Source organism: Chamaea fasciata, unplaced genomic scaffold (assembly GCF_029207755.1).
Source record: "Chamaea fasciata isolate MVZ Bird 193981 ecotype frontalis unplaced genomic scaffold, bChaFas1.0.hap1 SCAF_4, whole genome shotgun sequence".
NCBI lineage: Eukaryota > Metazoa > Chordata > Aves > Passeriformes > Sylviidae > Chamaea > Chamaea fasciata.
Genome location: NW_027094089.1, coordinates 18,297,053 through 18,310,625, shown reverse-complemented (window position 1 = coordinate 18,310,625; position 13,573 = coordinate 18,297,053). Strand labels below are relative to the sequence as shown.

At 44.5% G+C, this 13,573-nt stretch overlaps 2 protein-coding genes across 4 annotated transcripts in view; one reads left to right on the top strand and one right to left on the bottom strand.

Annotated features, from left to right (window-relative positions):
* DNAI1 (dynein axonemal intermediate chain 1) overlaps positions 1-6,731 on the bottom strand; it is a 140,681-nt gene extending 133,950 nt beyond the window's left edge. The window contains exon 1 of the mRNA XM_066180940.1: positions 6,635-6,731. Within this exon, the coding sequence (XP_066037037.1) occupies positions 6,635-6,667 (33 nt within the window). The 5' untranslated portion in view covers positions 6,668-6,731. The remainder of the gene's footprint in view (positions 1-6,634) is intronic.
* A 491-nt stretch (positions 6,732-7,222) lies between these two features.
* FAM219A (family with sequence similarity 219 member A) overlaps positions 7,223-13,573 on the top strand; it is a 99,844-nt gene continuing 93,493 nt past the window's right edge. For 2 of the 3 annotated variants that reach the window (XM_066180938.1, XM_066180936.1), the window contains exon 1: positions 7,223-7,445. In XM_066180938.1, the coding sequence (XP_066037035.1) occupies positions 7,386-7,445 (60 nt within the window). In that variant the 5' untranslated portion in view covers positions 7,223-7,385. The remainder of the gene's footprint in view (positions 7,446-13,573) is intronic. The other variant, XM_066180939.1, reaches the window with a different exon arrangement.

Here is a 13,573-nt window from a genome sequence, read left to right as displayed (position 1 = left end):
TGTATTGTTCAGCATTTAGAGTGGTGGTGGCCTTTTGTAATCCCTAGCCTAAATCAGACATCCAACACAGAACTATTCAATCCAAATAGTTACATTTTAGAAAATTCTAGTTAAACTAAAGATGTTTTTGCTACAGGAAAAAAAAAAAATCAACAGTCTTCCTAATCTTCCTAATAAACGTGCTTATATCCCTGGCTTTAATAATAATATTCATTAACAAGAAGAGGAGTGTGAATAATCATGAGAAATTTATATTAGAAAAAAAAAAAAAGAGAGACGTGGTTGCTCGGGAACTAAGGAACAGGCAGGAGGCATTAAGGACTTTCTCACCTCCAGATCACAATCGTAACTCTGACCACTCTGGGAGATGTTCAAGTGCTCCAGAGAAAAATGCTTGAGTCAGAACTAATGGAGGCTAATCATGTCTTACTCTCATGACTATCTTACATTAAATAAATTAACAGAGAGCCACACTTTCAACAGCGAAAAGGTATTAGAAGCCCATAACAGTCACAGTATTTAAATGAAGGCTATGGAAGACCCGAGTGACTGTCTCTTTCTGGATCTTTCTTCCAGGATGTGTATGACAGCAGCACCTAGGAATTTTTCCCTGGGCCAGACATCTACTATGCTACAAGACAAATTTACTACTCATTACAGCAAAGATACTATAATCCAACAGGATGATTAAAATGAAAAGAGGAAAGAGATGAAAAGTGATGTTTTAAATGCAATTTAATATTCCTTTCCCTTCTCACAGCTCCCTCTATCACAGACAAGCCACCAAGAGGTATAAATAGCTGGAAAATGAAGTCCTTCAGCAGGGAGTCTTCCTGCTGCTCAGCGATCCAAGTACTTCCAATTGTATTTTGGGTAGGATGTCTGGGTAATATTTATTTAAATTTTCTGTAGTCATAAAATAGGAAAACAAAAATAAGAAGAAACTACTGGCTACTTTCTAAAGACCATTGCTGTTAATGGGAAAAAAAAAAAAAAAAAAAAAAAGGTTTTAAAAGAAAGCCTACCAGGCTGGCAGTCCATAAGAGGTATCATACTTCTGCATCCCAAAAGAAAAAGATGGCAAGGGCAGTCATCAAAGACTTCCAATGTTTAGTAGAAGGTTTGCCCTCAACTTTCTAGTAATGTTACCAGATTACCCTGCACTGAAGAAAATAAAAAAATCACATTCAACCTTACATTCAGGTTTTGTTCTTCTTGTTTACTCTATCCACATTTTTTTTCACATGGCTCTCCCTTTTATTGGTGACATGACAGTCACTAATTGCTGATCTGAGACTCATTAACTGAATTTATACAAAACAGACAGGACAATCAATACCTAGTGCTATTTGGTATTCTTGACTGAATAGCAAAAACTCTGAAGTTTTTTCCAAGTCTGTTTTCTCCTGAACTGCCTTTTTCTGGAACCTTGCTTTTCAACTATTTTATCATTTGCTGCACAAATCCTCTGACTTGTCAGTGGCAATTCAGGTGGTAAGCAAATCATCCTGGTGACCTAGGAAGCAGAGATTTACTCTCAAGAGTCAGTATTCATTTAAAAACAGGTTGAATCCTGAATTAGTGAGCACAGAAATCCTCCAGGAAAAATGTGTCTATTCCTCGGGTTCAGTCCCAAGGCTGGACCTGACTATCCAAACAAAAGATGCAATGACTCTTACCCACATGTGCTGTGCTGCTGTCCAGGATAAGGGTCGTCACTACGGCCATTGCTGACTGGTACATCCTTCTTCCATACTGCCAGAATAAACTGTCCCTTTCAGACTACTTCTTGTAATGGGTCACCATATGGTGAGGGGCCAGACACCACTATTCAGTGGTTCCTTGAGAAATATAAAATATCTCCTTATGCTTAAAGCATAAGGGTGGACAAGTAGACCTGGATTCACAGATCCAGCACAAAATACCAGACAAGTCAGTAGCAGGCATTATGCAGATTGGTCACTCTGACAACCTGAAGTGTCAGTTCATATTAAGCAAATTTTCCAAGAGCTAAAAATTGATTACATATTAATGAAACACACATCAGGGCAAAGGACAAACCCAGACTATATATTTTTAAATATCATTAAAGAGACATTCCTGCAGCCTTGCTGCCCCCCATGCTGGCTGTCACCATAATGTAATCAGGCTACAAGGCTGAGCAATCACAGAATGCTCCTGTTAAGTTTAGCTCATCTTCTTGAGCAGAGACAGTAATTTCCATTTCCTCTACAAGACAGCACAGAGATTAACTAGAATTATGGGGAAAATGTATTTGTATGGTAGTAATGTGCTGGTTGAATTCTAAAAGAAAGAGGCGGAGTCATTATGAGAGCTAAGCTTGGCATTTCTGTAAAACTATTGTATAAGTTTCCTGCTAGCTTTTTGTTCCTGTTTGGAATATTAGCAAACTCCATAGTAAACCACCAGCTGGCACAAAGAGCAAGAAATCACAGCATGGAAACAAAGTCACTTCCAGCCTGCCCTGCAGCAGATATTTATTTGTACACACTAGGGATGCCAATTTAAGAGTTATTTGCCAATATATTCTATCATGTTTTCTGACTGACGCTAAATGAAATGTTTGTTTTATATTCCATGGATGTTTTAATGCATGTTTAAGAACAAGTATGCCTTAAAAACCTTCTCAGGGGAAGGGGAAAAAAAAGAAAATAAGAAAATACAAAAAAAAGTAAACCGTGTCTCATTGTTTTGTATTTGGGGAAGGAGTCTATTTGTTTCTTTTATGACTTGCTGAACAGCAAAAAGCTGTTTCCATGTCAGTGGGTGTGCAAGACCACAAGGGTAACAAGAAATGCCTCTGTGTCCTAATTCAGACCCTTTCTTAACACTGCTTAAGTGATCTGTTCCTGCAGTGGGGTTAACCCTAACTGATAAGATTGAACAGTCTAGTTTCATATTTTAAATGCCACATGTATGCGAGGTCTACTAAGGAACTATAATGAGATCTTGCTTCTCCTTGAGGTGGGTGCAACCACAGAGGTACACATTAGCACAGGGTGCCTTACACAGCTCATTCAAGGTTTTTCTTTGAGCTATATATCAAAGGCACGGAAATCTGAAACAAACACTTCCAACCTATCAAACATGTTCAAAATAAAATCTCAAAATCACTGGCCACTTTCTCTCATCACCCAGGACCACACACGGGACTGACAGAACAACAGGGTGCTGCTCCTCACCCTAACACTTTCGGCATGTCCATGCACATGCCACACATGTCAGTGTTTTTGACACCACCCTTCTGAGTGTCCTGTTTGCCATGCTCAAGACCTCATTTTTTAGGGAAGCTGAGAATCTGATGCACCCATTCCCTTCAGGCTGATGTGGGAAAGCTGTCTTATGCCTTTCCATAATTTCACATCCCTACAAAAAGCTGTTGAGCTCAATTGTACTTAACATATTTCAAATCTGAAAAAAATGGTGTTGTTGAAGTACAGAACATACACTGATGTTAATTCCAAAGCTTCATTGGAAGCACAAAGATCAAAACACACAACACTATTTTAAGAGTTTGAACATTGAAACACTAAAATTTCTTATTAATGTAGACAAACAAACGAAAGCCTACAGGCATTTATAAATAAGGCTTGGTGAAGTCAAGCAATTCATCTGGAACACCACAGACTTTAAGTCTTAGGATCAACCCAACTTTGACATACCCATCAAGTGGCTAGAGACTGAGCTGGAGGCAGAAATCACCTGGATAAAGTAAATAAGAGTGAAATAAAGCAAAAAACTGATGTTAGAGTAGAAGGCAGATAAAAGGCACAGAAGAAGAGCAGACACATAGGGGAGAAGAAGGAAAAAATAAAAATTTATCACAAAGCATGTGAAGAACATGGAGTCATGAAAGCAGAGGAGGATCTGGAAGTGATATATGGTAAAAAGGAACAGGTGTTCAGGTAAGTATTCCAGCTTTGAGAACAATCTCAGGAAGAAAATTTTCAGAGTGAAAGCAGTCAGCAGTGAAAAACCTAAGAGGCAAAGCAGAATAAAGCCATATATAAAAAACAGAGGAATAAAAAGCACAGGGACAGGGGAAACAGCATAATACCACTAAAAGAAGAATTCTTGTCAGTAACTGGAATCTAAACCTTGACCCACCAATTAGTTTTATAGTGGCCACTATGGCCCAGTAGATATCAAACATCAGGCCTTGGCTGAGCAGTGAGTAGTACAAGGGCATTCACCCCCCCAAACTCCTAAAGCCACTGAGATTTCTTCTGTACTCTGAGTCAGTGAAAATGAGGCAAGAGCCTTTGGACTTGGAACCAGGTAGACAACCACACAATTCCTCCACCACAAGAATATTCTAGCAGATAAAAGGATGTGAATCAGCAATCAGATTTAACAAGCTCAAGGCAAGTATAGGATATGTAATACAGGACAAGTGAAAATTATTGTCTTTTAAGTTATTGCAATGAAAGTTATATGAAAAGCCAAATATCCTCAGAGTTTAAACAGTTTATGATGTTTCAAGAGCTTTAAAATAAAAGGAATGCGTTTACAGATCATTAAGTTTTTCAAACAACATGTCAATCAAAGCCCTCCATTTCAGAGTATTTGAGATGATGGGTACTGAAAAGGATTGAAAATATTTATGTGTAAATTCTGAAAATAAAAGAAATTGAAATTCAGAGCAAGTATTTCATTCCTAGTTTTGTTTGCATCATTATTAACGGGGTTTTTTACAATTTTAGCATAAACATCTTCATTATCTAGGACCAGATGTGGGTTTTGATTCTGAGTTCATGCCCTTCGAAAATTTTATAAAACCCTTTGTATCTTGGTATTTATTAGGACTTATTAGGGAATTAGGAACATCAGAGTGATCCTCTCACTCTTGCTTACATGCCTGCTAACCCTCCTCCCACCAACCCTAACATCAAGTACACTGGGATTGATCTAAACATGTAAACAAAAGGGTTAGCCAGGCCAGACCATCATCTGCTCTTAAATCAAAAACTTTGATACTCCAGTAGCAGACAAAACCCAAGAATAAATCAAATTAATCTGAGTTTTTCATCCTAAAAGAAGATGCACGCAAACATGTCCACACAGACCCTTAAGGATTACAGTGAGGTCTCACAGACACAGACCCCGCTGCACTTTAGGGTTAGGGCCAGGAAGGGTAGCAAATGATTCCTCTTCACTGCTTGAGCTGAGCAAAGACCAAATAGCAAAGCAAAAGGAAAGAGACAAAACTTATAGCTGGGTACAACTAAAAGAAATTTTTTAAAATTTTGTAACAAAAATGATTTTATTCTGTATGCTCAGGAGATCCTCAGGCAGGCTGGAGACACCTTAAGTGCATTAGAACCTGCCTTGGAAGGGGTGTTGCATAATGGAAGCATGATGAAATGGCCCGACAATCATGTCTGAGGACTTTGTAGTATCATGGGATTGAACAGCGTGGTGACAGAGTGAGGGGTGCTGCAGCTTTGGGACAGGCTGCTTTGAATAGCTGCGTAATGCTACAGAATTCTGTGAAATGCCACAGAACTCTCAGGGTGTCACAGGCAGCTGAAGGGACAGTGTGACACAATATGATGCAGCCAGGACTCAACAAGGCCAATAGGGGCTGTGCTGGCTGCACTCCCACACCCACCCCCGTGGGTTACAGATGTGTGGGGCAACTTAAGTTCTCACTTCAACCCCTCAGCTCTGCTTTGTAGGACCTGGGTGTAAATTGGCAGGTGACAAGGTGACTATGAGCCCACAGTGTGCTCATGCTGCCAATGGTACCCTGGTGCATCGGGAAAACTGTGGCCAGCAAGTCAAGGAAGATGATCCCACACCTCCACTGGGTCCTAGCTGAGGCCACATCTGGAGTGCTGTGTCCTGTTCTGGGCTCCTCAACACAAGGAAAACAAGGAGCTCCTGGAGAGGGTAAAGCAGAGGCCAAAGATGGTTTGGGGTTGGAAACATCTATTTTATGAGTAGACACTGCATGTCCTCATGCACTGCTGTCCCTGTTCAATCTAGAGAAGACTGAGACGGGATCTCAATAATGCACATAAATATATCAAAGGTTGGTGTGAAGGGGATTGTGCCAGACTGTTTTCAGTGGTATCCAGTGACAGCACAAGGAGCAGTGTCCATAAACTAAAACACAAGAAGCTCCACCTCAACTTGAGGAAGAACTTCTTTATTCTGCTGAGGGTGGCAGAGCACTGCAACAGCTGCACAGGGAGGTCCTGGACTCTCCTCTCTGAAGACAACCAAACACCACCTGGATGTGCTCCTGTGTCACCTTCTCCAGGTGTCCCTGCTTTGGTAGAGGGGTTGGGATGATCTCCGGGGGGTCCCTTCCAACCGGAACGATCCTGTGATTCTGTGAACCCGGAGAGAAGTATCTGCGCTGCACACTGTGACGTCACGGGTGGCGGTTTAGGGAATAGCGACGTCACCACCGTGTCACATCAAAGGATAGAGCTCAGAGCAGGAGCCGAGGGCAACAGAGTCACAGCGGCGCTGCACAGCGACGTTCCCCATGGTGGGCCGCCGCCGCTCGCGTAACGCCGCGGTGACGCCCTTCGCGTGTGACGTCACGGTGCATGCGGTGGCGTCACCACGGCGGTGCCACCACAGGAGTGCGGCAAGCCCTTACCTGACGGCTCTTGTCGGCTGCCTTGGCGGCCATGGCCGTCCCTCACTGCAGCGGCCACTCGTCGCCTCAATCCCTCGCCCACCCGACACGCCGGAAGTTGATCGCGGCAGCCATGGCAACGCGCCGGAAGCAGCGGGTGGACCCGGCCGTTCCCCCAACCCCCCCGCCCTCCCCCGAAGGAAGGGACTGGTACGTTCCAGCTGCCGCTCCGAACAGTGACAGGTGCCCCCGCCCCTTGATGAATATTCAAATAGGGGCCAGGTCACGACGAACGCAGCAACTGGGCCTCGACCTGGTGATCGAGGCCCCGCCTCCTAAATGAATATTCAATAACGGGGCGGGTCTCGGGAAACGGAACGACCAGGCACAAAACTAGTAGCAGTGGTCACGCCCTAAATGAATATGCAAAAAAGCGGGGCCACAGGGAGACCACCGTTCGGTCACTGATGACGGCGCTGTCGCCCGTCATGAATATTCAAAAGAGGCGGGGGCAACGGAACCCTGCATCCGGGCCCCGCGTGAGGGACAGTGGGCCCCGCCCTTCATGAATATTCAGTTCGGGGCGGGGCGGAGGCCGGACCCGGAAGCGGCTGAGTCACGGCGGCGGCGGCGGCGATGAGGCAGCCGCAGCCGCGGGCGGTGTCGTTGTCATTGTCGCTGTCGCTGTCCCCTCTCGGCGCCTGAAGAGCCGCCCGCGCCCGCCCGCCCTGCTCCCCGCGCTCCGCCCGCCGCCTTCGGCGCCGCCGCCAAGATGATGGAGGAGATAGACCGGTTCCAGGTGCCCGCCGTGCGCGCCGAGATGCAGCCGCTGGTGAGGGGCGGGCGGGCGGGGCCGCGCTGTGCCCGGGGTGAAATTACCCCGGTGCCGAGGGGGTCGCTCACAAGCCCTCGGGTGTCGGCGCTGCAGGCGCGGCGGTGTCGCCGTTATATAACGGTGTGTCCTGGGCGCTGCCGCCGCCGCCATCCCCGGCGGCAGGGCCGGGGCCGCTGCTGTGTCATCCCCGGCCATCCTCTTATCTTGCCCCCTGTTCTCTTCTCGTCCTCGTTGTCCTCCTCCTCCCCCGGTGTGTCCCCGAGCGCCGTCGGTAGCAGAGGCGGGCGGGGGCGGGCGGCTCCGCTCCTGCCGCGATGGAAACGCATCCCGGGGTGTTCTCCCGCCGTCGGGTACGGGAATTGCCCGGGGACAAGGGGGAAGCGACGGGGGGCTGGGGAGCCCGGTTGTACGCGCTGAGGACGGATGGGCTTTTAATTGACTTCTACCTGATAGGTGAGGTCTAAGGAGGAATCGGGCGGTGTTTGTGCCCAGCCCGGGCTGGGAGCTGCGGGGAGATGCTCCCCGGGGACAGCAGAGCTGCACGGGGTGGGTGTGAAGTTACACCTTCTCCGAGGATGGTTTTATAGCCTGTTCTCGACACTAAGCTGCAGTGGGGAGGTGTTTATCTTGTGTAAAGTCCAGGTGTTCTGCAAAGAAACATCTCTGTCAAATTAGCTTTACTCACATAAAATTATTTGTGTAAGAAAAGAAATCTGTGAGGGTTTGATGTTGCGCCATGGCATATGTTTTTCATATCAGGATGCTTTTTCACATAATAGACACAATTATACTCAATTAATGAGCTCTGAAGAGCCCGACATAATGGTTACACTACTACATGGGACTCTGGGGAATCTTTGCAGAGAAGGAAGTCTGCACACTCACAGGACTTTGCAGATGCATAAGTGGGCGGGTAGAGTGGTCCTGGGCTTTTGATAGCTTCTGAAATGAGTTACGAAGGAAGGCCAGCTGGCTGGCAGCCAGGGGAGATGCTAGACCATCATCAAGTAATGCAAGACTTCTTCTGAGCATGTGGCTGCATTGTTCCAATGCTACAGGCTTGTTTGTGCCCCATCTGCCTGCCACAGGACTCCTGAATGTGTTTGCCCATTTCTGTTTTCTACCTGGAAGAGGTTCTGTTGTGTGTTCCCCTCTCTTTATTCCCGTCTTCCTCAGTCTCTGCCTGGAGGTGCATTATTAGTAACCTGGGACCTGTTGAAATACTGTTCATCTTGGCATTAAAGTGAAAGCTGGATAACGGGCTTGCTAGCTCAAGGTGTTGATTCATTTTGGGACCTGGAGAAAGCAGTTCCCATCTCAGCATCTGATTGTGTGAGACAGGCCTATGAATTGTTTGGGAAGGTGGAAAGAACTTTAATGAAATACTTGCATAGTTCTTTTGGCAGTGGGTGAGGATAGGTTATTGCCAGGTTTATGCTAGCACTGAAGCACTTCTGAGATTTCTCATCTATCAAACCATACATTATTTAGAGTTGATGTAAACACAACCTCTGTTCCTTGCTGCAGCTACTGTTTGTGAGAAGTTGAGAGCACAATAAATGTCTTGTGAACAGGAAAGCTCTACAAGGTCTGCAGATTCAAATTATTCCTCAGTGGCAAGAAAAACATTTCTCTTATTCTGGGAATGTTGATAAATTCTGAAAATATGCTTAGTTTGGGTTTCATTCCGGGTTTGGTTGTTTTTGTTTTGGGGGTTTTTTTTGTTTGTTGTTTTGTGGGGGTTTTTGTTTTGGTTTGGTTTTGGTTTGGGTTTTTTCAGTGTAGTTTCTTTGGCTTCAAACCTTTGTGGTAGGGCAAAAAACTGTCCATAGAGGCTGATATGGGCTTGTTGCATTCCCTAGTTATTGTTGGTGGTTTTTATATAGAAGACACAACAAATGTGACAAGAATGGCCATCTTTATTTGTTTTATTGCAGGCATAGTAGTAAAAGTAGCAAGTTTGAAAAAGCTGCTGCCAGACAAAACCATACTCCTAAGTGTTTTCTAGAAACTCCATGATGATAGTGGAAGAGTGGAATTTGCTGATACAAGCATGTTTGCATGATCATGAACCAGGCAGAATCCAAAGAGCTTCTCTGGTCCAACCCAGTTGTGTCAGGATAGGATGGTGGTGGGTTGAGCAGCAGCGATACTAAGCTTAGGAAACAGTTTCCTTCAACATGGAAGAATTAGAAAATTTTCACAAAGGGCTTTAACATTTGAATTAAAAGAATATTCTGAATCTGTGCTTCAGGATTTCAGTTCTTTTCTAACTTCTGGAGCTCATAGTGAAACCTTGTGGTTTTGGGGGTCTTGAGTGTTTGGGGGTCTATACACAAAATTGCTGTGACTGGGTATATAGGGTCTTTCTACAGGCATGGAAATGTTGACAATGGTCTCAGAAGCGGGATGTGGCAAGTTTGGTCCAGAATTTCTAGTGCTTTCCTCTGCTTTGTAGCTCCTGGTCTGTACTTTGCAGATAGAGACTGGATACTTGCAAGAATCCTTGCAAGTCTGGGGTTTATCATGCTAATTTGCTTGGGTAACACAGTTCTTGCCAATACTACTGCATTATGCCATTACAGTTACCATTGGTCTGTCACTCTCCCTACCATTCTGTACTTTTAAAGTTCCAGTTTACACCCAGTTAACAAATAAATCACTCAAAACCTCTTGCTCACTTCCGTCCCATATCAGGATGAGGGAGAGAATCAGACAAGTGGAAGAGAGAAAACTTGTGGGTTGAAATGAAGGCACTTTAATAAGTAAAGCTAAAACCATGCACATAAGCAAAGCAAAACAAGGAATTCATTCACCATTTCCTTTGGGCCGGCAGGTGTTCAGCCATGCCCAGAGAAAAAGGGAGGGCTCTATTACACGTAATGAATACTTGGGCAGACAAATACCATCACTCCCAACATCTCCCATTGTCCTACATCTTGCCCCAGCTTTATGTGCTGAGCATATGGTATGGAATAGCCCTGTGGCCAGTTGGGGTCAGCTCTCCCATCTGTGTGCCTTCCCAACCTCTTGTGCACCCCCCAGCTTCTGACTGGTGGGGTGGGGCGAGAAGCAGAAGAGGCCTTGATTCTGCAATACCCAAAATGTCCCTGTGTCATCAACACTGTTTTCAGCACAAATCCAAAACACGGCCCCATAGTAGCTACTGTGAAGAAAATGAGCATTATCCCTGTCAAAATCAGCAAAAAAGTACAGAATAATCTTATCAACTCAGGACTTACTGTCTTCTTCCCAGTTTTAAAGCTTTCAGTTCCAATGATCTTAGGGAGAGATGAAACTCACTCTTTTCCACATCCAGAAGTCTGAAGTAAATGTTTGTTTTTCACATGCTACCTAAAAATCATTGTGACTTGCCACTGAAGCTATATATTAAAAAACGTTTCTAAACATTATTGCCTGCTAAAAGCAAATGAAGAAAAAGTCCCTTTCTTGATTTATAGAGTATACACTAAATGAAATATTTTTTCATCCTATTCCAATGGGAACAGGGTGTCCCAGGAAAGCACTGTTCCCTCTCAGTGCTGGCCAGTGTGTGACAGGTCCTGAAATGAGGTTTGTGAAGCTCAGCTTTGCTCAAAATCCTGACCTCTGTGTTGTTGACTAGCATGCATGCCTTTTGAATGTCTGTTCATCTGACGGATAATGTGTCATCTTAGCTTTGGATGTCTTTGTACTGAACTCCAGGACAGCTGCTGCTGATCTGGCTGGTAACCATCTGACAGGCCTGCTGATCTGCCCATCTTCAAAATTAAAATTGGCTTCTCTTCAGCATGTAGCAGCTATACCTTTCTTAGAAAGCAGTCTGAAACATTTCTGAGCCCTTCCACCCTCCAGGACTGCTGCTGACACTTGCACTATTTATTGATCAGCTGTCTGTCAGGGGTAATGGTGCATTAATATCTGGTGTCTACTGACTGTACATCCTGATGATAACCAGTGCTTTCTTTACAGAGCAGGGATAAAGAACCTGACATGGCTTTTTGCGGAACTAAGTTCTTTTAAGCTTAAAGAACTTAGTTTTGCAAAATGTTCCCCAACCAGACACACTAATGTGTCTGGTTGGGGAACATTGTCTCTTTGACAGCCTTGTCCCACCAATGTCTGCGTTGGCTTCCCATTGCAGGCTAAGGGCAGCACCCAACTCGTACAGGCTGGACAAAGCCTACCAGGATCCCTGGTTCCTGCAAATTTCTCTCTGCTGATAACAAGTTGGATAGGGATTATGTTGCAGAGCTGAGCAGCGTTTGGTGTGCAGGTTGCATGTTGGCCAGGTCTGTCAACACTTCACATTGGATGCAGAGATCTGAAGTTAGTAAGGTGGGTGGCCATTTTCTTCCGCTTTCCAGCTTGTTTGGATATGCACTGTGAAGTCAGACAAGCTGGCTTGACATTTTTGTGTCCTCTAGAAATGTGTTTTGAGGACTGCTGGGTAACTGATGCAGACCCAAAGGAGAGGTTCAGCACAAAACTTAATGAGACAGAGTTGCTATGTGCAGATGGACAAGATGGCATACAGTACCTGCTAAACTGGTTTAGTCTGGTTAAACATCATCCAGTTGTCAGATAGGATGAGGCCCAGTGTTTCAAATCTTGGAGAGATACATTATTCTGCATATTTTGATATTGTGGTACATTTCTGTACATTTTCACCCTGGAAGAGAGGACAGGGTGGTAACTGGGTGGCACTTGGTCACATCCATGTTGTGCCTGTCCGTGAAAATGGCATTATTTGTTCTGATCCACTTTTCTATTCTTATATGATGGTCACATTTGGCTTCTATTCTAAAAATGTCTGCCTTTTCAAATTAATGCAAACTAACTTACAGCATGTTTTGTTTACTCCTAATGCTTATTGTCACGTCATCCTTATCCATATGATGGAAGCTCAACTGCAGGAACTCTGTTCTGCTTAGATTATGTTAATTTCCAACTCAGCCTATTGTGATCCTTCTACACTCACAGAAGGGATCTTCTTTAGCTGCTGGGTAGTGAGTTATTTCCAAAAAAAATCAATTGAGAGTTTGCAGGGATGTGATGCAGCCTGAAATGCATTGTTTCTGGGACACCTACACTTGGTAGATAGCTCTCTTGTCTGATGGAGTTGATGTTTGATATCTTAACTTCCAACTAGTCAATTTTTCCCAGCCTGTTGGTGGTGGTGCATTTGTCGTGATGATATGTTTTCTTCCAAGGTTTTTGCTGGGAAGGTTTCCTAACAGAAAATTCTTATTGCAGTGGTGGATATTAAAGGGGAAAAGAAATAAAGGAAAACTTGCACAGTGAGGATGCTGTAGATGAAAAAGAAGTAAAATTCCCTTTGAAATAAGAATGGCTGGCCCTGTAGTTGTGTGCAGAGCCATCTTTTCTACTGCACTAAAGTGTCGCAACACACTCTCACCACACAGATTTTTAAATCTGTGTTTTGAATTGTTACCTAAACTCTTGCCAAACCCTTGGTATATTTGTTAAAATGAAAGGTACTGAGCATAGTGCAGTGGAGTTGTATCTTGAGTCTGCTGGAGCATGGATGCCTCCCGAACCCATGTCTATAGCATGCACCAACCCCTGGCTGGCATGTGATGGCATCCTGACAGGTGACAGTGTTGGATCACACATTGCTCCCATAGACCGACACAGGCAGTTTCTGTTCTTGGCACAAAAATAAAAGTAGAGTAAAAGAGCTTTTGCTTACATGGCATCAGTACCACTTTTCCTCAGAATGCATCTGTCAAAGTACAGCAGCTTCAGTGGAGCCTTGACACAAACTTCTAAGACTTTGTCTCACTTTCTGAAAACAGCAAGAATGCAGTATTTTAGTTTCCCAGTTTCCAGCCCACATGAAAAATGGGAGTTCTTTCCAGATGAATTGGGCTGGTGGTTCCTATATCTCGGTCTGAAGCATTGTGCCTGCCCTGATTTCTTGCCAACAGGGGCCTCAGGCTGGGAGCTCTAGTTATGATGATGACAGCCAAACTAAGGATTTTGTTCAGCCAAATCCTACAGTGATACTGCTGGCTCTTCAGCTGAGATGCCAAATCTGCACCAGTCCTGAAAGTGTAAAATTTTTCAGAAGATTTGAAGGTACAGAAGACACATTTATTTAC